Source organism: Pipistrellus hanaki (assembly GCF_964339955.1).
Source record: "Pipistrellus hanaki genome assembly, chromosome: X".
In the NCBI taxonomy this organism is placed as follows: Eukaryota; Metazoa; Chordata; class Mammalia; order Chiroptera; family Vespertilionidae; genus Pipistrellus; species Pipistrellus hanaki.
Window position 1 is genome coordinate 46,317,089 of NC_140524.1, and position 26,304 is coordinate 46,343,392.

The 26,304-nt window shown below is 37.4% G+C and overlaps 1 protein-coding gene across 1 annotated transcript in view; it reads right to left on the reverse strand.

Annotated features, from left to right (window-relative positions):
- COL4A5 (collagen type IV alpha 5 chain) overlaps positions 1–26,304 on the reverse strand; it is a 348,876-nt gene that overhangs the window by 221,293 nt on the left and 101,279 nt on the right. The window contains exon 2 of the mRNA XM_084870434.1: positions 8,183–8,242. Within this exon, the coding sequence (XP_084726560.1) occupies positions 8,183–8,242 (60 nt within the window). The remainder of the gene's footprint in view (positions 1–8,182; positions 8,243–26,304) is intronic.

Below are 26,304 nucleotides of genomic sequence, written 5' to 3' on the forward strand. Positions count from 1 at the left end.
GTTGTTGAATTTATTGTTAAGAAGTTGTAAAGTTGTTTATAATTTCCCTTATTTTTCATATTTGTAATATTATTCTTAAAATTGGTTACTTGTGTTTTCTATTATCTTATCAGTCATGCTAACAAGCAATTAACAAATTTTGGCTGTATAATGTTTTTCTATTATTTTCTAGTCCATATATTATTTCTCATTTTGTCATTATTACTTATTTTAAATTGAAATTGCTTGCCCTTTTATACCTTCTTAACTGGGAAACTTAAATCACTGATTTGAAATCTCTCTTCTTTTTTAAAATAGGTATTTAAAGCTATTTTCACTAAACCCTGCTTTAACTCAATCCCACTCTTCTCAGTATGTTGCATTTCAATTATTATACTACTTTAAATATTTTCTAATTTTCCTTGTGATTTCTTCATTGCTCTATCAGTTATTTATAATAGTGCTTTTTAAATTCGAAGTAATTAGGGATTTTTGACAGATCTTATTATTATTGATTTCTTATTCATTCCATGTGCTAAGATAATACTAATATACTATACTGATGTTTTCAATCTTTTGATATTGATAAGGTCTCATTTTATGGCCCATTATATAGTCTATCGTGGGAAAATTTCATATGCCTTTGAAAAAATCACATTCTGTAGTTATTGGATATCAAACTCTATACCAGGTATATCAGTTAATAATGCAGGTTTTTTTCAACAGATGGAGTTGCACATACTAGTTAGTATGTTGATATATACGCGATTTGATATGTATGCTATTTTTTTTTTTGTATTGACAGCAAGCTTCAAAACTTCATATGTCAAATTTTCTGAAAGCGTTAACATCATAGATATTTTTACTCTTAAAAATGTTGAATTTTATGCCAAAAAAAGACCATTTGTGGGAAGTTTTAATTCATGACTTTATTTTGAAGAAAAGTGCTGCTGAAAGTTATCATATACTTCGGGCAGCTTATGGTGAACATGTTCCATCTCAAGATACTTGTGAACACTGGTTTACTAGTAAACACTTTAAAAGTGATGATTTCGATGTGAAAGACAAAGAAAGTCCAGGTCAACCGAAAAAAGTTTGAAGACCAACAATTATAAGCATTATTGAATGAAGATGTGTGTCAAGCTCAAAAACAACTTGCAGAAAGATTAAACGTTGCTCAGCAAACAATTTCTGATAATTTACAAGCAATGTGTAAGATTTAAAGGAAGGAAAATGGGTGCCACATCAACTGAATAAAAAACAAATGGAAAACCAAAAAGTCATCAGTGAAATGTTGCTTCAAAGGCAAGAAAGAAAGTCTCTTTTGTATGGAATTGTGACTGGCAATGAAAAGTGGATTTATTTTGAGAATCCCCAAAGCACAAAATCATGGGTTGATCTAGGTCAGTCATCAACATCGACTGCAAAGCCAAATCACTTTGGAAAGAAGACAATGTTCTGGGTTTGGAGTAGTGGCCGGCAAACTCATTATTCGACAGAGCCAAATATCAACAGTACAATGATTGAAATTTCTTTTGAGAGCCAAATTTTTTAAACTTAAACTTCTAACGCTACTTCTTCAAAATAGACTCACCCAGGCCATGGTACTTTGTAGAAGAGCCACAGTCAAGGGGCCAAAGAGCCGCATGTGGCTCGAGACCCACAGTTTGCCAACCATGGGTTTGGTGGAATCAGGAAGTTGTGGTGTATTATGGGCTTCTAAAACCAGGTGGAATCGCTAATACTGATCACTACTGACAACAAATAATCAATTTTAACAATGCTTTGATTGCAAATCGAACAGAATGGGCCAGAAGACACAGCAAAGTAATTTTGCTCCACGATAACACACCATCACACATTCAAAACCAGTTAAAGACACATTAAAAGATCTTGTCTGGGAAGTATTAACCCACCAGCTGTATTCACCATACCTTGCTCCTTCAGATTATCACTTGTTCTGATGCATGGCACATGCACTTTCTGAGCAGCACTTCAAAACTTACAAAGAAGTACTTTAGAAAATTAACTTTCATTTGAAATGCTAACAACAAGATACCCATGAAAAACATAAATGGTATCAAAACAAGCCAAAGGAAAATTATTTGGGGGGGAAATGTAAAGGGATCCCAAGTCAAATTTATAGAAAATATCCCTTTATTAACTTTTGGTCGAGAATATGTTTGTATATTTTCAGAAAACAACTCCGAGACCATGTGGGTTCCTGCAACAGAGAGGAATTGATAGGAGTGCCCCAGCCACAAAGACAGAAGAGAATCAGTCCAGAGATGGAAGATGCTGACAACGCCTTGCCATACTAGCAGACAGCAGCTGTGCATCGCTGAAGGATGCCCAGCACCAAACCAGTGATGGTCGGAACTGCATCAACACCATTTGTCAACCAACCAGATCTGAAATACCATGGCTGACATGTATGCATAAGGAACTGTTTTACATTGAAATGGGGACTCAAAAGAACTGTTGGTCCAAAAAGGAACTCACTACAGACTGATTTATTTGCCTCTCAGCATAACCATTATGGCTTGTCTCAGTTTCGGTACTTTTAAGGGAATTCCTTGTATCACATAATCTAACACACCTAGAGGAAATCATGAACAACGTAAATTGATGAACAGAAACAGAACTGGAGACAGAGAAGCAGTAATCAGACAGTCAGGCCTCAGAGGGAAGGTAGGGGAGGGTGGGGGCAAAGGGGAGATATCAACCAAAGGACTTGTGTGCATGCATATAAGCCTAACCAGACAACAGGGAGTGGGCATGCATGGGGAGGGGTTTGGGATGGGAATGGGGGGATGAGGACAATTATGTGACACCATAATCAATAAAGAAATTTTTTAAAAAGTGGAAAATTGGGTCTCTGAATGGTTTGCCTCAAAACAAGAAAAGTTCTGTCCTACCTGGTTTGGCTCAATGGGATAAAGATTGAATTGGGGACTGAAGGGTCCGGGTTCAATTCCAGTTAAGGGCACATGCCCAGGTTGCAGGCTCGATCCCCAGCAGGGGTCGTGCAGGAAACAGCCAATCAATGATTCTCTCTCATCATTGATGTTTCTAATGTTTCTATCTCTCTCCCTTCCTCTGAAATCAATAAAAATATATTTTTTAAAAAAAGTTTTTTTTGGATATCTCCACAGATTACCTGAAAGATGGGGAAAATGTGTAGCTAGCAAATAAAGCACTTTTGATGTTTATCTTGAAATTATCATGTTTTCTTTGATTACAAAATCCACATTATTAACTGGTATACCTGGTATATGTCAGTTAGGTCTAAATTGTTAGTAGTGTAGTTCTAATCACCTATGCCTTTACAATTTTTTTTTCTATTCTGCTAATGACAGATAGGAGTATTAGGATCTACAACTATAATTGTGGATTTGTCTATTTCTCTCTTTAATTCTGTCAGTTTGGGCTTCTGTTATTATGCTTTTTTTAAAAAAAATTCTCACCCAAGGATATGCTGTAGTTGTTTTTATTGGTTTCAGAGAGAGAGAAGCATCTATGTTCAGTTGCCTCCTGTATGGATACCAATCTAGAATTGAACCCACAACGTAGGTATGTGCCCTAACTGGTAATCAAACCCATAACTTTTAGGTGTTTGGGATGACACTGCAACCAACTGAACCACCCAGCCAGGGTTTTTGTTATGCTTTTGAAGCTCTGTTGTTGCTTTAAACAGTCTTTTAGCCTGAAGAAATTTATTTTAGTGCAAATATGCTGATGAAAAATTCTCTCATGTTTTATGACCAGAAAATGTCTTAAATTTGCTTTTATTTTTATGTGTATTTTCACTATATATGCAGATATTTTCAATTATGATTTTTTAAATTAAATTTTATTGGGGTGACATTAGTCAACATGAACATATAGGTTTCATGTGTGGATTACTAATTTACAAAATATGTATATAGGACTATGTGCCCACCTCCCAAAGTCATATCTCCTGTCACCTCATATTAGGACCCCTTTCTACTTCTACCCCTTCCCTCTGGCAACCACCACATTGCAGTTTGTGTCCATAAGTTTTAGTTTTATATCCCACATATGAATTAAATCATATATTTCTTAGCTTTTTCTGACTTATTTCACTTCACATAATGTCCTCAAAGTTCACCCATGTTGTAAATGATTTACCTGCTATTTCATATTTTTTTATGGCCATGTAGCACTCTATTGTGTATATATACCATATCTTCTTTATCCAGTCCTCTATTGCAGGGCACTTTGGCTGTTTCCAACTCTTGGCCACCGTGATAATGCTGCAGTAAGCATAGGGGTGCATATATCTTTGCATATAAATAATTTTGAGTTTTTCGGGTATATACCCAGGATTGGGGTTGTTGGGTCAGATGGTAGCTCTATTTTTCATTTTCTGAGGAATCACCAGACTGCCTTCCATAGTGGTTGTACCAGTCTACATTCTCTCTCTCTCCAACACTTGTTGCTTGTCTTGTTGATAATGGCCATTCTAACTGGTGATATCTCATTGTAGTTTTAATTTGCATTTCCCTGATTGCCAGTGAGGTTAAACATCTTTTCATATATCTATTGTCTGTTTGTCTGTCTTCTTGGGAGAGATGTGTTTTCAGGTCCTCTGACATCTTTTTGATTGGGTTGTTATTTGTATGATATGGAACTTGATTGGAGAGAACATTTTAAGGACTTGACCCCAAAGGCAATGAAGTAAAGACAAATGAATGGGACTATATCAAACTGAAGAGCTTCTGCACAGCAAAAGAAACGGACAACAAAACAAACAGCAGCCAACCAGATGGGAGTTGATATTTGTAAACAGTAGCTCTGACAAAGTTTTAATTTCCAAAGTACATAAAGAACTCATAAAACTCAATGATTTTATATTGTACATTATCCATACTTTTTTATGAGAATTCTGTCTATCCTTAGTTATGATATTGTGCCCCAAAACTAGTATATAATGTGTATTTTTTCTTTAGCTTCTTTCAGATTTTCTTTTAATCACAGATGTTTTTATTTTCTCAGTAGATTCATTATGATATGCCTGGGTATAGTTTTCTTTGTTTTTATCCTGCTTGGGTTGTGCTAAACTTCTTAAATTTATGTTTTTCTGTAAATTTATTTTTTTTCACCAAGTTTGGAAAATGCTTGCCATTACTAATGCCTCATTAATTATTATTATTTTTACTTCCCTGTTTTCCCTCCTGTTCTTATAGGATTCCATTTACATTTGTATTAAATCATTTAATACTGTTTCACAGGTCACTGAGGACCTATTTATTTTCCTTCTCTTTGTTCTTCAAATTGGATTTTTCTTCAAATTAATCTTTAATTTCACTGACCCTTTCTTCAGTCATCTCCAACCAGCTGTTAAAAGCCCATCTGGTAAATTGCTCTTATATTTTGCTTTTAAATGTAGATTTTCCTATTTCTTTCAGTTTCCAGTGCTCTGTTATGATTCTCTGTTCATTCATTCTGAGCTGACTTCCCTTTAAAATAATAAATATATTTAACCTATTGGCTTAAAAAAATCACTGTCTAGAATTTCTAAATCTGTGTTATTTTAAGTTAGTTATCACTGACTGAACGTTTTCTGAATATGGGTCACTTTTACCTGCTACTTCTTATGTCTAGAAAGTTTTAATTGCATATTGGAAATTGTAGTTAATATGTTGACATCCTGGATTATTTTTCTGTCTCTGGAAAGTATTGAGATTTTATTTAAGGAAGTGACTAACTCAGCTAAACTAAACCTTAAAACTTTGTTTTCCCTTCACTGGACAGCAATTAAATTTTATGTTTACTTATTGCCATTCCTTTTTGCTGGGTTGTATGAATCATCCTTTACATGTAAATTTCAGGATTCAACCAAGAATTTGTGTGGAGTTTAGAATCAGCATTTTTTGCCTATCCCCTTTATGGCTCCCTTCATTCCAACATAACTGCCATCACTTCAAAGCCATTCTGGCATCCTCACTTCTGTCCTCTGACTTCTCAATCCAGTAAGACTGTGCCATCGTGTCTAGTTTCTGACCATCCTATCCCATGCAGACTGAACAGTGCACTCAGGAGAAAAGCAACATAAATGCAAACTTGCACAGTGAACTTCCTTTCTTTCAAGGCTAGAATCGTTTATCATATTTATTTTTTATTTTTGGTCACTCTCCTGTGCCATTAAATAGCTATTATATTTTGTCCAGAGTGTATACTTCTTATCTCAAGAAGACGTAATTTGATAAAAGTCACTGTACAAATATCAGAAAGGAATCACTCTGATTTTATTTACAGATAGCATCATTTACTATAAAACTACTCCCATCAAAATGTTATTAAAATAGATGTTCAACATAACACTATTAGATTATTATGTAGTCGTATCACTTTATCCATGGGGGTACATTCCAAGACCCTCAGTTGACGCCTGAAACCACATATAATACTGAACTTTATACATAGCTTTTTCTCATACATACATACTTATGATAAAGGTTAATTCATAAATTAGGCACAGTAGAAGATTACCAATAATAACATAATAAGATTGAACAATTATAACATTATACTGTAATAAAAGTTTTTGTCTTTCTCACTCAAAATATCTTAGTATCCTATTACTCACCCTTTTTTGTGATAATATGATGTGATATAATTCCTAGTTGAAGTAACGTGATTGACATAAGTCTTTTGATGTAGTGTTAGGCAACTACTGACCTTCTGGTGATATAGTTAGGAAGTGACTAATGGACAGATAGTGTATATAGCATGGATACCCTGGACAGAGAGATGGTTCATATCTTGGACAGGATGGAGCATAATGGTGCAAGATTTCACACTCTACCTAGAATGGCACATAATTTAAAACTTATGCCGAAACCGGTTTGGCTCAGTGGATAGAGCATCAGCCTGCGGACTGAAGGCTCCCAGGTAATTCCAGTCAAGAGCATGTACCTTGGTTGTGAGCACATCCCCATTAGGGGGCGTGCAAGAGGCAGCTGATCGGTGACTCTCATCGATGTTTCTAACTCTATTTCTCTCCCTTCCTCTCTATAAAAAAATCAATAAAATACATTTTAAAACACTTATGAATTTCTTATTTCTGTTCATTTAATATTTTTTAACCTCAGAAGACTGTGGGTAAGAAAACAATGGAAAGTAAAACCATGAATAGAAGGGAACTACTATAATAGGTGGTCTGGTAAGAGAAAAGTGGGTTACATGATGAAATGGAGCTTAGAAATATAACATTGAAAAACAAAGAGGTTTCTTTACTCCAGGACTTTTAAACACATTAATATGCCAGTGAACTTTTATATTCCTAAACAGAATGTGGTCTTGAATAGTGTCCCAAACTTTTTCATATGTAATTAGTAGCATTCATTGGTTTATTCAAAAATATTTATTGAGCCGGGACTGGTTTGGCTCAGTGGATAGAGCGTTGGCCTGCGGACTGAGAGGTCCCGGGTTCGATTCCAGTCCAGGGCATGTACCTTGGTTGCAGGCACCTCCCCAGTGGGGGGTGTGCAAGAGGCAGCTGGTCGATGTTTCTCTCTCATCGACGTTTCTAACTCTCTGTCCCTCTCAATTCCTTTCTATGTAAAATCAATAAAATATAGTAGTTAAAAAAATATATTTATTGAGCCCAAAGAGTGGAAACTAGAGTATAATCCTCTTTTTCCTTACAACTCTCATAGGGCCACAATTCACTATCTCTTTTTAATCTTTCAATTTTAATGTGAGTCACTGACTCATAGTGGCTAGGTTTATGCTATTTAATACTCATCAATACTTAGTAATCATCATATGTATACAACAGAGGTGCTGTTGTGGAAAAGTGAGATAAAAATAGAGATGTACCAATAATTAACTTACCTAGACTACATACGTATACACAAAATTGTCTAGCATGGTATCCAGCACAGATTAGTAGCCTAATAAATGTTTGGTTCCTTCTTAAGTGTTCTTCTCCTTCTTTTAGTTATTAAGTGCTAACCTAGAACATCTATTTTATGGCCTTTTATAGAAAATATGTTCTGACCCCTGCAACAATTAGTCTAATCCTTACAACTGCCTACAATAAACACTAGAATTCATTTTACGTATTAGGTGCTGAGGTAGAAATCCTGTTAGTTTAAAAAAAAAAACACACACACATTAAAAATATTATTTTCCTGTTTTTCCTATGTTTTCAAAGGCCCATCTCAGATCTTACCTTTTCTCCTTTTATAGCAGTACAGTCACACTTTGATCCTGGAGAACACCCATAGCAAGCCTATAAAGAAAGAGAAATGGGGAGAAAAATCATTAAATGTAAACCTGAAAGTCAGACACTGACTAACATCTCAGCTGAATTCAACAATTCAAAATTTAAAAAAAAATACTGGAAAAATATTTTACTGTATACCCCTTCACCTTTTCCATTCATCTGCTCACCTTTGAGTAACCATTCCTTTGATTTCTGTTTCTATTAGTCTATTTTTGTGTTGTGTTGTTTTGTTTGTTTAGATTCCACATATAAGTGAAACAATATGGTATTTGTCTCTCTCAACCTGACTTACTTTACTTAGTATAATGCCCTCTAGAACCCCCACGTTGTCAAAAATGGCAATATTTTATTCTTTTTTATTGCTGTGTTATATTGCATTGTGTAGGTAAATATATCATTCATCCACTCATTTATCGGGGACACCTCAGTTGCTTCCATATCTTGGATATCTTACCTAATAAAAGGACAAACACGCAAATTAACCATCACTCCACTATGCCCACAGCCAGATTGAATATGTAAATTAACCCAACAAAGATGGAGGTCAATTTGGATATTCAGGCTTGGAGCGGCTGGGAAGGGCTTGATGCCTGTTATGAGGGTAAGGGGGGCAGTGGAGGGAGCTACTGGATCAGAGCTCTATACAGAAGCGAGGACTTGCAGGCTTTCAAGTGGGCAGGGAGCTGGGACATACCAACTTCTGGGAAGCTTAGAGTGAAGCCAGGGGAAGGAAGGCTTATTCTTGCACGAATATCATGCAAAAGGCCTCTATTTGTAAATCTCCATAGTGGCTGCACCAATTTGCAGTCACACCAACAGTGCACATCCTTGCCAACACATGTTATATAACAAATTTTTGTAATTTTAAAGCAAAAATATATTTTTTAAATGAATAAGAAATTCATAAAACTTCTGTGTAATATAATTTGCCACTGACCACGCTCTTAGGAACTCCCTTTTTTTAAAAAAAAAGATATTTTTATTGATTTTTTACAGAGAGGAAGAGGGAGGGATAAAGAATTAGAAACATCAATGAGAAAGGATCATCGATCAGCTGCCTCTTACACACCCCCTACTGGGGATATGCCTGCAACCAAGGTACATGCCTTGACCGGAATCGAACCCGGGACCCTTCAGTCCGCAGACGGACGCTCTATCCACTGAGCCAAACCGGTTTCTGCAGGAACTCCCTTTTTCCTCCTATCATCTCCTATAAGAAATTACCTATCAATCCATATTAACAGTAATCTTGGCAACTAGCCAAGAAGTTGCTTCTTCTTTACATTCTTGAGCAATCATGGAGCATAAAATACATAATACTATCTTTAACCATCATTCTAGTAGCACAGTCTTATTAGCTTCAGGATTTACTGAAAATATTATTCCCACAGCCTGGGAATATAATAGCTACTACTAACTATTTTATTCACTTATATTAATAATTGAGTTCCTGAAGCCAGGAAAATGTCTTCCTTTAAAAGAAAGGTCTATTAAACAAGAAGATAATAGATGACTTCTGCCTTCCAGAACTATACTTTACTCTGGCATGAAACTCAATGACTTAGAAAAATAAATAGTAATTAGTTTAACATAGGCAGAGACCTCAGTATTTATGTACAGTAAGATAGCATGCTTCTCATCAAATAAGAGAAAATTTATGTAATGTAAATACCAAATAATGTTTATCAATGCTCAGCCTTGGGAGCCTATAACTTAAAAAGTAACTTAGCTTCCTTCCCAACATTCCATGCTTTCCTTTACTCCACTCATGACCAGATTTTCTTCCCCAATGCTTATTGAAGTACTGAGCTCATTCTTTTAGTTAGAACCTCTAACATGCTAAAACTCCTTTTACTAATTATAAGAACAAACAACAATGGCCTGATGCTGGGGGAATTTTTCACTTATATTCCAAGAGGCTGTTCCAGAAAAATATGTTTGTGCCCAGCCAGCATGGCTTAATAGTTGAACATCGACCTGTGAACCAGGAGGTCACAGTTCAATTCCTGGTCACAGCACATAGCCCAGTTGTGGTTGTGGGATCAATTCCCAGCAGGGGGCTTGCAGGAAGCAGCCGATCAATGATTCTCTCTCATAACTGACGTTTATATCTCTATCTCTCTTTCCCTTCCTCTCTAAAATCAATAAAAAATATATTTTAAAATATATGTGTGATATTTCTTGTGTTTTTTTGTTGTTCTATTTTTTCATTCTGAGACAGGGAGAGGAAGAGGGATGGAAAGGAGAGAAAAAAAGAGGAGAGAGAGAGAGAGAGAGAGAGAGAGAGAGAGAGAGAGAGAGAGAGAGATTGATTTGCTGTTCCACTTATTTATGCATTCATTGATTGTGTCTTATACGTGCCCTGACTGGAAATTGAACCCACAACCTTGGCATATCAGGATGTCACTCTAACCAAGTGAACTATGCCTATTTGCCACATTTACAATCTAAAGTTTGTTATGTAGCCATTATTTATTATACATAGATGACAATGTTTTGAACTCATGTTTTAGTATTATACATCAACCATATTATAGGTTAAATAGACTTATTCATCAAACATGAACTGAGTATTATTAGAGTCCAGAAAACTTGTTAGGCAATAAAGATGAATAAAACACAGATCCTTTAAACATATATAACTAATTCAACACATACTTATTTGATCCACCTGTTATGTGACTGTCACTATGTTATCTTAGGTGCAGGCAGAGATACAAAGACAGTAGTATATCATTGCTCTCTAATGGGAAGGATAATTTCCATACACAAAAATTATATTACAGAGTATATCGGGAACAGAAGTGAATTTAAATATATATAATATTACTTTGTTTAAACATGAATTCTAGATTTCAAAGTTCAAACTTATCAATTTCAGGACATACTGATTCACAATAACTGCCACTACTTAAGACATCTGGTTATTACAATTTTTTTAAATTCAACTTAAAATTTTAATTTATATTTTATTTATTCCATCTAGGTTATAAAAACTCTAGTATTCAAAGTTTGGAGGACTTCGTGAAAAGATGAAGAGGTTAACAAATAAAAATTGGTAGTTACAAAATACTCATGGGGATGCAAAGTACATCATAGGGAATATATAGTTAATGATATTGTAATAACTATGTATAGTGCCAGTTGGGTACTGTAAATATCGAGGATAATACTTTATAAAATATATTATTGTCTAACCATTAATGTGCACATCTGAAACTAATAAAAATAATATTGAATGTAACCTGTAATTGAAAATTAAAATTTTTTTAAATAATCATTATCTGTGTAAATAAACAAAAAACATTCGCAATACACAAGCCAACCACTAGATGTCACTTTCCATGCAATTATAATAGTGACTACAGGCCCAGTGCAGGAAACTCATGCATTGTGGAAGGGTGTCCCTCAGCCCAGCCTGCACTCTCTCCAATTTGGGACATCCCTCTCACAATCCAGGACTGCTGGCTCCCAACCACTCACATGCCTGCCTCCCTGCCTGATTGCCCCTAACTGCTTCTGCCTATCACCCTGATCACCTCCAAACCACTCCTCTGTCCCCCTGATCAATGCCTAACTGCTCCCCTGCTGGTCCGATTGCCACTAACTGCTCTTCCCAGCTGGCCCAGTCATCCCAAAATTCCCTCTCTTGCCAGCCTAGTCACCCTTAATTGCCTTCCCCTGCTGGCCTGGTTGCCCCTAACTATCATACTCTGCAGGCCTTGTCTCCCCAAATTGGCCTTCCCTGTAGGCCTTGTTCCTCCCAACTGCCCTCCTTTGACAGCCCGGTCACCCCTAACTGCCCTTCCATGTCAGCTTGGTCGCCCCCAACTGCCCTCCTCTGCAGGCCTGGTCCCCCCCAACTTCCCTCCTTTGTAGGCTTGGTTGCCCCCAACTGTCCTCCCCTGCAGGCCTGGTTGCCCACAGCTGCCCTCCCCTGCAGGGCTGGGTCCCTCCCAACTATCCTCCCCTGCTGGCCTGATTGCCCACAACTGCCCTCCCCTGCTGGCCATCTTGTGGTGGCCATCTTGTGTCTGTGTCCACATGGGGGTGGGCATCTTGTGTATTGGAGTGATAATAAATTTGCATATTACCTCTGTATTATCAATATATAGGATGCCCATGAGGAAATAGTCCCAATTTGACATCTGGTTAGCTTTTTAGCAATATCTATTAATATCAATTAGGTTCCTAATAAATAAAGGCATATTATTAGGGCTATGAGTTGTAAAAAATGTGTAGTCATGAGCCCTGCCTTTAAGGAACTTCCAATCTAGTTAATGAAGAAATCTAGGCCCAAACAAATAAAAATAAAATACAATGGAATAATGATAAAGCAAACAATGGTAATAGAACTCTAAAATACAAGAAATACATCCTAAGATTACCTCAGCAGCTGAGCCATTAGGAGACTATGATCATTCCTATATACTCATGCTCAGTTTTCACTTTGGTAAGAAGACAAGGATATACAGAATGATCTTCTTAAGTAGCTTTCAGATTTTACAGTCTATGATTCAGTAGTAATTACCAAGTAAAAATAAGTGATATAGAAAATAATTGGTATAAAAGTTAAAAGGGTTCCCTTGAGCCTGGGAGTATTCATGAGAGCTCTATAGAGAAGGTAAATAACTGGACTTCAATTCTGAAGGATGGACAGAAAGACATCTAGAAGAAATATGGGCATACTTAGCACTAAGATTAAAATAAAAAATTTGTGGGCAATGAGTCAGGTAAAATGAACATTAAGTACTCCAATCTAAAATATTCTTAAGTCAATGTGGAAAAGTACACTTGAAGACGCAGCTAGAAAATGTCAAAACTGGTTTGGCTCAATGGATAGAGAGTCAGCCTGCAGACTGAAAGGTCCCAGGTTTGATTCTGGTCAAGGGCACATATGCTGGTTGCAGGCACATCCCCATAAGGGGGTGCAGGAGGCAGCTGATAGATGTTTCTCTCTCATCAATGTTTTGAACTCTCTATCTCTCCCCCTTCCTCTCTTTAAAAAAAATATCAATAAAATATATATATTTTTAAAACTGTAGAAAAACCTATTTAATTATACAAAGTTACCAAAGACAGGTGAAGCAATAAAATGATGCAATTAGAGTAATGTTTTAAATATTTTAGTGTGGTAGAAAATCATAAAATAAAAACTAAGGGGGATATTTTTAATCAGATAGTAAAACACATTGTAAGACAACACTAATTAAAACAGAATGGTTTTGATCAAAGATTAGGCAGCTAAATAGAAAAATCAGAAATAGACTCTCTCTCTCTCTCTCTCTTTCACACACACACACACACACACACACACCACACACATACTCCTGAAATATAATAAAAATTAGGGTATCATATAGATGTAAAAATAATGGATTGTTCAGCATTTGGTGCTACAACAAGTATACAAAACAATGCATTTAGATCCCAGCCTCCTACAATAAAAAAAAAAAAACACCAAATATAAGACTTTAAAGTACAAATAAAGTCAAACTTCTGTACACATTAGGAATACTTAAAAAAAAAAACTCCCAAAATACAGATACTTGGATACCATCCTAGAGGTTCTGTTTCAGTAAGCATGAGGTTGGCTAACAGATTCTAAAATTTTAATAAACATCTCTGAATAATTCTGATTCAGGTGTTACAAAATATATACTACCAATTGATGTCATGGAGCAATAAGAAATATTTCAATAAAGTAGTTGTTAGGTATTCAGACCAATATGGCTGCTTAAAAAAGAAACTAACTAAAGATGCTTCAAAATGTAAAAATATCTTAAAAGCATCAAAGAGGAGCAATATAGGATTTTTTTTAATTAAAAAAATCTTTATTGTTGAGAGTATTACAGATATCCCTCATTGCCCACTTCCATCTGGTTCCCACCCTGTGACAGGCCTTCACCACGCTATTATCTGTGTCCATAGAAATGCATAAATGCATGTAAGATATTTGGTTAATTTCTTCCTGCCTCCCCTTCCCTCTGAGATTCATCAGTCTGTTCCATGTTTCCATGCCTCTGATTCTATTTTATTAATCAGTTTATATTGTTCATTCGAGTCCTTGTTCCTTTATTTTGATTTTTAGATTCAATTGTTGATAGATATGTATATATTGCTATTTTATTTTTCAAACTTTTGAACTTTTTTTCTGGATCCCCCCTTTATTCTCTTTATTTGTTTTATTGATTAAGGTATTACATATGTGTCCTTATCCCCCCATTACCTCTCACCCCCCCCCCCAAAATCATGCCCTCACTCTGCTGTTGTCTGTGTCCAATGGTTAGGCTTATATGCATGCATACAAGTCCTTTGGATGATCTCTCTCCCTTACCCCCATTCTCCCCTATCTTCCCTCTGAAGTTTGAGCATCTAAATGATGCTTCTCTGTCTCTGGAGCTGTTTGTGTACATCAGTTTATGTTGTGCATTATATTCCACATATGAGTGAGATCATGTGATATTTATCTTTCTCTGGCTTATTTCGCTTAGTATAATGCTGTCCAGTTCCATCCATACTATTGCAAATGGTAAGAATCCCTTCTTTTTTACTGCAGTGTAGTATTCCATTGTGTAGATGTACCACAGTTTTTTTAATCCACTCATCTGCTGATGGGTATTTAGGCTGTTTCCAAATTTTCACTATTGTAAATTGTGCTGCTATGAACATAGGGGTGCATATATTCTTTCTTATTGGTGTTCCCAGTTTCTTGGGATATATTCCTAGAAGTGGGAATACTGAGTCAAATGAGAGTTCCATTTTTAGTTTTTTGAGGAAACTCCATACTGTTCTCCACAGTGACTGCACCAGTCTGCATTCCCACCAGCAGTGCACGAGGGTTCCTTTTTCTCCACATCCTCACCAACGCTTGTCATTTGTTGATGATAGCCATTCTGAACTTTTGAATTTTTCTTTTTCTCTTCTTCCTTTTCTTGAGGATTACCCTTCAACATTTCATGTAACAACTGGTTTGATGGTGATGAACTCCTTTAGCTTTTTCGTGTCTGATGCTCTTTATCAAACCCTCACTTACTCCCCCCACCCAACCCCTGCCCCATTCCAACTCCAGCCCATTTATCCTCATGCACAGTAAACGGCTCACGTGTTCTCAGACTCGGGAAGCAGGCACTAGTGAGTCAACAGAATTTTAAGGTGAGTGATATCTTAAGTAGTGTTCTGCTTCTGTTCTCCCATCACTCCTGACTCAGTAAGGTACCCTTGATCCCAACTTAATGTAGGCTGGGTAGAACAATGATAAATGATAGCTTTCTTGGCCTGCAAAGTTTCTGTTGAGAAATTAGCTGACAGCTGTATGGGCATTCCATTGTAGGTAACTAACTGCTTTTCTCTTGCTGCTTTTAAGATTCTCTCTTTGTCTTTAATCTTGACATTTTAATTATGAGGTATCTTGGTGTGGGCCTCTTTGGGTTTCTTTTGTTTTGGACTCTCTGAACTTCCTGAACTTGTAAGTCTATTTCTTTCACCAGGTGGGGGAAGTTTTCTGGCATTATTTCTTCAAATAGGTTTTCGATATATTGCTGTCTCTCTTCTCCTTCTGGAACTCTTATAATGCAAATTTTAGTATGCTTGAAGTTGTCTCAGAGGTTCCTTACACTATTTTCATGTTGTTGGATTTTTATTTTTACTCTCTGGGTGTTTTTTCCCTCTCCTATTACAAATTGTTGATTTGATTCTCAGAATCCTCTGATCTACTGTTGAATCCCTGTAAATTATTCCTTATTGCAGTTAGTGTATGCTTAATTTCTGACTGGTCCTTTTTCATGTCTTTTACACTCTCACTAAGATCATTGGAAGTCTCACTAAGTCCCTTAAAGCTCTCCTTAAGTCCTTTGAGGCACTCATTTAGATCCTTTGAGTAATCTTATAACCATTGTTTTGAACTCTGTATCCAGTATTTTTCTTTCACCCATTTCTTTCATTTGTGGCATGTTTTTTTGTCTCCACATTTTGGCTGCTTCCCTGTGTTTGTTCTTATGTATTGGGTAGTTGCTAAGTATCCTTGAGTTGATAAAGTGGCCTTGTGTGGTAGGTGTCCTATAGGGTCCAGTGGCTCAGGCTCCCCTGTCACCTGAGGTGGACACTCTTTGTGTACCCTTTTGTGGGCTGTGTGCAGTCTTGTTGTAGTTAAGCCTTTATTGCTGTATCACTGGGGGGAATTGACCTCCAGGCCAATTTGCTGTGAGGATCAGCAGCATCTATAATAAAAAAGCTGCTGTACAGGAGACACCATTATGGGGCAGGACTTGCTTCAGTGAGCCTTTGGTGCTGAGTCTTCCCATTGAGTATCTATCTCATAGATATATAGAGTTGTAATCTGGTATGATCTAAAGCTATCCACTGGGTGTACTGGCTCTGGGGCCTCTTGGCAATGTAAGGCAATGTATAATAGTAGCAAAGTCATCCACTACCTGGGGCCACCTAACAGCAGCTACAGAGAGATCCACAGATGTCTGCTACTTGTGTTAGGCTAGGAAACACTCAGGCGAGGCCCAGTTGTGAAGTAAGGAAGGCTGGTGCTAGTGGCAAGTCTTGGTCCTTTTATTGATAGGGTTGGGGCATGCTGACTCCAGTCACTAATTGTTTAAGAAATTTTAGCAAACTCTGAAGCCTGAGCCAGGATAACCCATTCATATGGAAAATAAGCTGCAAACAGCTTCGTTTTTGGCTGAAAATTGGATGGGATGGAGTCCCAGGGAATCACCAAAGCAAACAGTGTGGGCCATCCTATGGAAACCCCAATATGGCTGTCTGTCAGCTCTATGATGCGGGAGGTCTCAGCACAAGAACAATGCCATTGTGAGCAACCTTCTCAGGATTAAAGCTATCCTGGAGTTCCTGCCCCAATTCCTGACAGCCCAGTTCCTCCCCATATGTCCCTGAATTGTCCTAAAGCTTCCACTGGGCACTGAAGCTCGGATGAAGGGGGACTATGTAAGTTTATGTACGGACACTTTAACAGGAACGTCTGGCATCCCAGCAGCCTCCACATCACTCAGCCACAATCCCTGCTGGTTCTTACAGCTCAAAGTTACAGGAACTTCTCTTCTCAGCTCTGGAACCCTGGATTGGGTATCTGATGTGGGGCTGGGATCCCCTGCTTCTCACAGGAGGCCTTGAAGATATCCCTCCTCATTATAAATAATGCCACACATGGGTTTAGGACAGGTCTCTTCTGTGCCTCTGCCCCTCCTACCAGTCCTGATGTACTTTCTTCTTTACTTCTCTAGTTGTAGGATTTCCATTCAGCCAGATTGTAGGCAGTTCTGAATGATGGTTGTTTTGTATTTTAGTTTTAATTTTGATGTGGTTGTGGAAGGTGGCAAGTATCTGTGTTTATCTACACTTCCATCTCAGCTTTCTTCAATATAGGATTTATCAGGCCAAAATGTTGAAGAGGGCAAACCCAATAAACTGACCAGTGAAACTATTTTTACACTGAGGCCATATAGCAAACTTGGAGAATTTGAGATACTTGTTTCATAATTGCTTCAATGTAAGGGTGTGCCATATATAAAAGTACCCACAATCTTATCCTTAGAGAAATTTAAGAAAAATATATCTTAGCTTTCATCAGAGAAGGATGGGGGGAAGTGAGAAATCCGTAACAAATTATAACCAAATTCTGGACCTCATAGTGATTTGCAATCCAAATAATCATTTAGCTGGGTATCCCACAAACTTCAAACTGCAAATTTAGAGTAGACTAAGACTGCTTTGACATTCCACAGCCTGGGCTGAAATACATAAAAGTTCTATGTAGTAGAACATGCCTACATAGTATACATCAAAGAATTTTTAAAAATCCTATTTGAAAGTAAAATAAGATATCCCATTAAAATTGATTAAGTATACAAGGAAGTAACATACCATAATCAGAAACCAGGAGGAACAACTGACAGCAGAAACTACTAAGCAAAGATTTAGGATATTTGGAATTAGTAGACATATAATCCTATATAAGAAAGAGGTAATATGCAAATTGACCATAATTCTAACACACAAGATGGCCACCCCCATGTGGTCAAAAATTGCTGTCCCCATGTGGACACAAGATGGCTGCCACAAGATGGCCAGCAGGGGAGCACAGTTGGGAGGGACCAGGGCTGCAGGGGAAGGCAGTTGGGGGAGACCCAGGCTGGCAAGGGAGGGAAGTTAGGAGTGACCAGGCTGGCAGGGGAGGGCAGTTAGGGGTGACCAGGCTGGCAGGGGAGGGTAGTTAGGGGTGACTAGGCTGGCAAGGGAGGAAAGTTTGGTGTGACCGGGCCAGCAGGGGAGGACAGTTAATGGGAATCGGGCCAGCAAGGGAGCAGTTAGGCATTGATCAGGCTGACAGGGGAGTGGTTAGGGAGTAATCAGGTTGGTAGGCAGAAGCAGTTAGAGGCAATCAGGCAGGTAGACATGCAAGCATTTGGGAGCCAGCAGTCCTGGATTATGAGAGGGCAGTCAGACATTCCTTGAGGGGTCCCAGATTGGAGAGGTTACAGTCTGGGCTGAGGGACACACCCTCTTCACATGAATTTCATGCACCATGTCTCTAGTATGTAATAACTATTTTAAGATTAGAGGCCCAGCAGACAAAAATTTATGCACTTAAGGGGATCCCTCACTCAGCCTGGTCCCTCATGTATCCGGAAGCCCTCAGTGGATGAAAAGGCAAAGCTGTTAGACAGACATCCTAAGCTCTGCCATGGATGCAGGAGAGGGTCCCACCACTGCCACTGTGCTTGCCAGCCGTCAACCTGGCTTGTGGCTGAGCAGTGCTCCCCCTGTGGGAGCACACTGACTACCAGGGGGCAGCTCCTGACCCCCAATTGCCCCTCCACCCAATCACCTGCTGGCACCCACCTTGGCTTGCCTGGCACCAGCCACTTCTGGCCCTGCCACCCACCAACTGGTCGATTTGCATTTTAGGCTTTTATTACATAGGATTATTAAAGATAATTTTAAAAACTTAAAAATAATAGCCCAAACCATTTTGGCTCAGTTGATAGAGCATCAGCCTGCAGACTGAAGGGTCCTGGGTTTGATGCTAGTCAAGAACATATACCTTGGTTGCAGGTACATCCACAGTGGGGGGTGTATAGAAGGCAACAAATCGATGTTTCTCACTCATCGATGTTTCTCTCTATCCCTCTCTCTTCCTCTCTGTAAAAAACAAAATAAAAATCAATAAAATATATTTTTAAAAAAAACCTTAAAAATAATAAAAAGACCAGGAAATCATAAAAAAGTAGCATAGCTGAATTGAAATAAAATATATATTTTAGCCGAAACCGGTTTGGCTCAGTGGATATAGCGTTGGCCTGTGGACTGGAAGGTCCCAGGTTCGATTCTGGTCAAGGGCATGTACCTTGGTTGCGGGCACATCCCCAGTAGGGGGTGTGCAGGAGGCACCTGATCAATGTTTCTTTCTCATGGATGTTTCTAGCTCTCTATCCCTCTCCCTTCCTCTCAGAAAAAAATCAATAAAATATATTTTTAAAAAATAAATAAATTTTAGACGTAAAAACTTTGAAATTTAAAACTCAATAGATGGGCATGACAGTGGACTAAATACAGCAAAAAAGAAATTTATTAAAGTTAAAACACTTGGCAAAAGAAAAGAACACAACTATAACATCTACAATGTAGCATACAGACAAAACATTTGGAAAATGTGAAATAAGGGTTAAGACATATGGCAGGAAGAGTGAGGAACTATGGCATACAGATAATTAGATTTAGAGAGAAAAAGACGTTAGAGAGAGAAAGAGGGGAAGACAATAGCAAAGAATCTTCAAGAAATGAATATATCTGTGATTCAAGATGTCCAACAGATCTAATGAGAAAAAAATAAATAAAACCCCAAACCAGATACAAAATAATGTAACCTCACAACATAAAACCAAAGACAAGATCTTAAAAACATAAAGAAAACAAGAAATTCTGTCCCTACAGGGGCCTCAGAAAATTCAAAGCTTTTGAATATCTTATCCTTTACATGAAATGAAATAAAAATGAAATAGAAGGTCTAAAACATCAAAATAAAAAGGGAAATAGTTACAAACTTGTGGGTGAATATAAATAAATGCTAACTATAAAACAAACTTATAAAATAATTTCAGTGATCAAAAACATAGAATTAAAAGAAAAACACAGTGATAGTACAATATAAGTCAGGGAAAGGTAAACAAAGTTAAAGTATTCTAAGGTCCTTGAAACTATTTAGAACTTTGACAGGATAAGCATGCAACCTAAGAGTTCTATTTTCTAAGGGAAATATCAAAAGAAGATAAGTGAGGTGATAATTCCAAACTAATGGAGAGGGATAATACTCAATAAATCCAAAGAAGACAAAAGCATGAAAGAGATGAGCACAGAAAGTGCTATCTTAGCAAAGGCAATAAAATAAAATAAATATATCAGAATTATATTAAGTGTAAAATGGCACAGCATGAGGAAATAATCAAACAAATTTGGGATGTGGTAGACTTTATAAAAGACAACTAGAATGGACTCCTCAAAAACTCAGGTGTCATGCTATGGGAGAGATGACTTTGTACATGACAGTTTGAGGACCTCAGTGTAAGGTCTCCCTAGCAAAACAACAATAATTTGGTGAAATTTTGAAAAATATTAATTCTCTGGATATTATCCTAAGAACTTATAGCAAATGCCAAAACAATTATTCAAACACAATGAACAGCAAGAACATATGGCATTTTAATCATGATCCACTCCCTTGGACTTCCCATGCCCTGCTCAGCTTGACAAAAAATAAACATTCAGTGAAAAACATTAATAACACATAAAATAAGTTCAAGTCATCCAAGTATAATAAACACAAAAGAAGTACATATAAAAACCATATTAAAAATGATCCAAAACAAAGACAAGGAGAAAATATTGAAATTAGCAAAAGAAAAATGACTCATCCACTGCCAGGAAATCCCAGAAAGATCGGAAACTCATCAGAAACAATGGATGCAGGAAGAGGTTACATGTCATATTAAAAGTGCCCAAGAGGGAGACAAGATGGCGACCGATCAGAGGGACTTGTTCTGAGCCTAGTCCCAAAACAGATAGAATCAGCTTCTAAGAGTCACTCAGGGAATATAGATTGGCAAGCTAAGGGGTAGCAGAAATCTAAAAGAAGTTAAGGGTCCTCTGGACAGGATTTCCTGACCAAGCAGCCAGCACTGCAGTGGCGGAGACCTCTCCTGGAGCTCAGAGGGAAGGCTGTGCCAGCTTACCAAGAAAAGAGGACCTTCTCTGAGGCCTGGAAAACCCACAGCAGATGAGACCATAGAGCAGCTGTGACGCCCCAATCAGTGCAAACACGTGGATTCAAGGGAGTTCTTCAATCACCCATGGAAAGGTCAGAGTTTGCGGGGGAAAAAGTGAGGGTTCTGGGTCACCACAGAGTAGGCAGCGACTGTACCCACGGCGCACCCCAGTGGCTCCTCGCCCCCAGCGGCTCCATGTCCCAGCAGCCCAACGCCACGAGCGGCCCTAGCCCCACATGGCCCTGTGCCGGAGTGCCCCGCACCCCTAGCAGCCCAGTGCCCAGAGATGCGCCAAAAGAGACAGCGGCTGCAGAGAGAATCATGCACTGTAAGACCCAGTGCTGGGTATGGCATGATCTTCCCCAAAATTGGGTCTTTTTTAAAAAACACCAAGGGACTCCAGACAAATTGTTAAGAATCTGGACCTTCCCGCCAATAGCAGAACATCTGGACACCTTGGCGCAGTCCCATCCTGTTCCTGATCCTCTTCACCCCCTTGCTTCTGAGTACTAGGGAAAGACTGCCCAGTTTGGCATATCCTGGGAGACTGCAGGGGCAAATTGCCTTCCTGGAAACAGGGGATCAGAGCAAGAAGAAACAATCTGGAAACGAAGTTGATCTGGGAACCTGCACCAAGGCAGCTTTCCTGGACAAAACATAGAGCCATAGAGAAAGAAGGCTAGAGCAGCCAAAAAGACTGGGAAGTCAAACCAGAAACACTGCCATCTAGGGGCTGAATTACAAACTGATTTTCCCCCCCTTTTTACCTTTCTTTCTTTATTTTTATTTTTTTATTACTTTTAATTAATCAAGAGTAAATGGACACGAATAACTAAGAAATAGCCTACTTAAAATTAAGGACTAGCTTACAAATCTGAGGTGCAGTGGAACACAGGGAATTGCAATACTGTCTGGACCAAGAAATGGAAATGCCAAATAGAATAACAGAAGAAGGGAATGATCACTACTGCACATTTTTTATGCTAATTTTTCTATTTTTTATTTTATTTTCATCTTTTACATCTCTTGGTTTATTTTCATATTTACATCTTTTACTTAAGACATGAATTTTTTTCTTTTTTCCTCCCTTGATTTTACCTTTGCAATTATTACATTTTTCAATTTCAATCATCATTATTACTACTGCTATTTTGCATTTTTTGTTTCTTTTTTTGTACCATTTTAATTTCTTTTTATTTTACATTTGGATTAGTTTTCATTCTATTTTAATCTCTACTATGGCATCATTAAATCCTATCTCAACTCGACCTTTATGCCATCATTCTCTTACTAACCTTTATCCTTTTCATCTCCTGTTTATCTTATCCCTTTCTGGCTTTAGTTTTTCCCTATTCTTTTCGTATACACCCTGCCAAAATTCTAACCATATTTATAGACCTAATTTTCAAGCCCCTGCTCCAAGTGCATAAATACGACTCACTTTGCTCTATTAACTAGGTAAAAAAAGAAAGAAAAAAAACCCAAAAAATTGTTTTCCTGTAAATCTTTTTGTTATTGTTTGGGTGAATGTTGATTATATTGAATTTTTATGCTTTTTAGTGAAATTGATATGCTTATTCTTTTGTTGTTATTGTTGCTCAGTATTTTTCAATTGCTTTGTTTTTGTTTATTTTTTACTTCTGTTTATCGTAGCCTTGCTTAATCATAGTGGATATTGTAGTTTGTATTAATCTCCAAGTATTGTTGCTGGCATTTGTGGGGATTAGTGGTTGTTCTATGGGAATTTTCTCCACATATATATAGAGTTTGTTTCCCCTTTCTTAATCTGCTTCTTCTCTCTCTCTCTCTCTCTCTCTCTCTCTCTCTCTCTCTCTCTTTTTCCCTCTCTCTTTTTTTCATTTTTATCCTGTTTCCCAATTTCATTTCAACACTACTTTTTTTTCCTATCTCATTATTTATCCTTTTTTTTTAAATTCACCTTTCTTCTTTCTCCCCTACCCCCTAATTTGCCATTCTCTAGTGATCACCTTTATTAGAGGTTATTAATATTGCAAATACATTCCTGTTCAGTGCTTTTTGTGTTGTACCTGGTAGTGTTGTATTTTGTGCCTTTAAATCAATGCAAGAGAAAGAAAACCACATAACCAGACATCATGAAAAAGGAGAGCATGGGCAGACAAAGAAACAGCCCGCACATGAAAGAAAAGCAGGCATCACCAGAAAAGGAAGTAAATGAGTTAGAGGCAAGCAACCTACCAGACAGGAATTCAGAGTAATGATCATAAAATGGCTAAAAAGAATCAAAGAGAAATTTCATAATAACCAAGGAGAAATTAAGAAGAACCAAGAAGAAATGAAGGTGAACCAAGAAGAAATGAAAAATGACATTGCTATCATGAAGAACTCAATAGAAAGCATCAAGAATAGACTAGAGCCGAAACTGGTTTGGCTCAGTGGTAGAGCGGTCTGCGGACTGAAAGGTACCGGATTTGATTCTGGTCAAGGGCATGTACATTGGTTGCGGGCACATCCCCCGTGGGGGGTGTGCAGGAGGCAGCTGGTCGATGTTTCTCTCTCATCGACGGTTCTGGCTCTCTATCTCTCTCCCTTCCTCTCTGTAAAAAATCAATAAAATATACTTTATAAAATGAAAAAAAAGAGTAGACTAGAAGAAGCAAAGGACTACATCAGTGAGCTAGAAAACTATAATACATGGAAAAAAATACCCAATTAGAGCAGCTCCTAGAAAAAAAAATTAAAAAACAGGAGGAGAGCCTACGGGAGCTTTGGGACAATACAAAACAAAATAATATTCGAATAATAGTGGTTCCAGAAGGAAAGGAAATGGAGGTAGACATGGAAAACGTATTTCAAGAAATAATGACAGAAAACTTTCCTGAGATACAGAAGAAAAAACCCACACAAATCCAAGATGCTCGCAGAGTCCCAAGAAAAATTAATCCCAGAAGACCAACTCCAAGGCACATTATAATTAAATTGGCAAACATCAACGACAAAGTAAAAATCTTAAAAGCAGCCAGAGAGAGACAAAAAATGACTTATACAGGAACCCCTATCAGACTAGCAACTGATTTCTCAACAGAAACTCATCAGGCCAGAAGGGAATGGGATGAAATATACAAAGTCATGCAAAGGAAGGGTCTAAATCTAAGAATACTGTACCCAGCAAGGCTAACAATCAAAATTGAAGGGGAAATAAGGAGCTTCCCAGACAAAAAAAAAAGACTAAAGGAATTTATCTCCACCAAACCAGCAATGCAAGAAATGCTAAAGGGTCTACTGTAAAAATAAAGATATAGAAAGTGAAGAAGGAACACAGGAGTATAGAATAAAAATGGCGTCAAATGAGTACCTATCAATAATAACTTTAAATGTAAATGGATTAAACGCTCAAATCAAAAGACATAGGGTAACAGATTGGATAAGAAAATAACACCCATATATCTGTTGTCTGCAAGAAATCCACGTCAGAAAAAAAGACACATACAGACTGATGGTGAAGGGATGGAAAAAGTTTTTCTAGGAGAATGAAAATGAAAAAAATAACAAAAAAACTAAGGTAGCAATACTTATATCTGACAGATATTGATCTCAGAGTGAAGGACATAACAAGAGATAATGAAGGCCATTTCATAATACTAAGGGAGCAATCCAACAAGACAAAATAACCCTGGGAAATATATATGCACCAAATACGAGAGTACCCAAATACATTTAAAAAAAAACCAAAAAAAAAAAACACACAAAAACAAACAAACAAACAAACAAACAAAAAAATGCTGGAGGACATTAAGGGAGAGATAAATAGCAATACAATCATAGCAGATTTTAATACCCCACTGTCACCCTTCGATAAATCATCTAAACAAAAAATCAGCAAAGAAATATCAATCCTAAATGGCACACTAGACCAGATGGAATTAATTGACATCTTCAGAACATTCTACCCCAAAGCCACAGATTATACATTCTTCTCAAGTGTGCATGGGACATTCTCAAAGATAGACCACATTTTGGGACATACGCAAAGTCTCTTCAAATTCAAGAAGATAGAAATCATATCAAGCATCTTCTCAGATAATAGTGGCATAAAAATGGAAATTAACTACAATAAAAATAATCCAAAGAAATCAAACACATGGAGAATAAACACCATGCTATTGAACAAGAACTAGGTTACCAGAGAAATCAAGGAAGAAATTGGAACATCCTGGAAACAAATGACAATGAAAACACAACAATCCAAAATCTATGGGACACAGCAAAAGCAGTTTTGAGGGGGAAGTTCATATCCCTACAAGCCTATTGCAAAAAACAAGAAAAAATGGTAACAAATTATCTAACTCTACAACTCAAAGAGTTAGAAAAAGAGCAACAAGGAAAGTCCTGTGTAAGCAGAAGGAAGGAAATAACAAAAATAAGTGCTGAGATAAATTACATAAAGACCAAAGAAACAATACATAAGATCAACAAAACCAAGAGCTGATTTTTTGAAAGGATAAACAAGATAGATGAACATCTAGCCAGGCTAACCAAGAAACAAAGAGAGAGGACCCAAATAAACAAAATCAGAAATGAAAGAGGTGAAATAACAACAGACCCCGCCAAAATACAAAGGATTGTTACAAAATACTACGAACAACTCTATTCCAACAAACTGGACAACCTGGAGGAAATGGACATATTCCTAGAAAAATACAACCTTCCAAAACTCAATCAGAAAGAATCTAAAAATCTCAATAGAACAGTGACTTGGGAAGAAATTGAAACAGTCATCAAAAAGCTTCCAGCAAACAA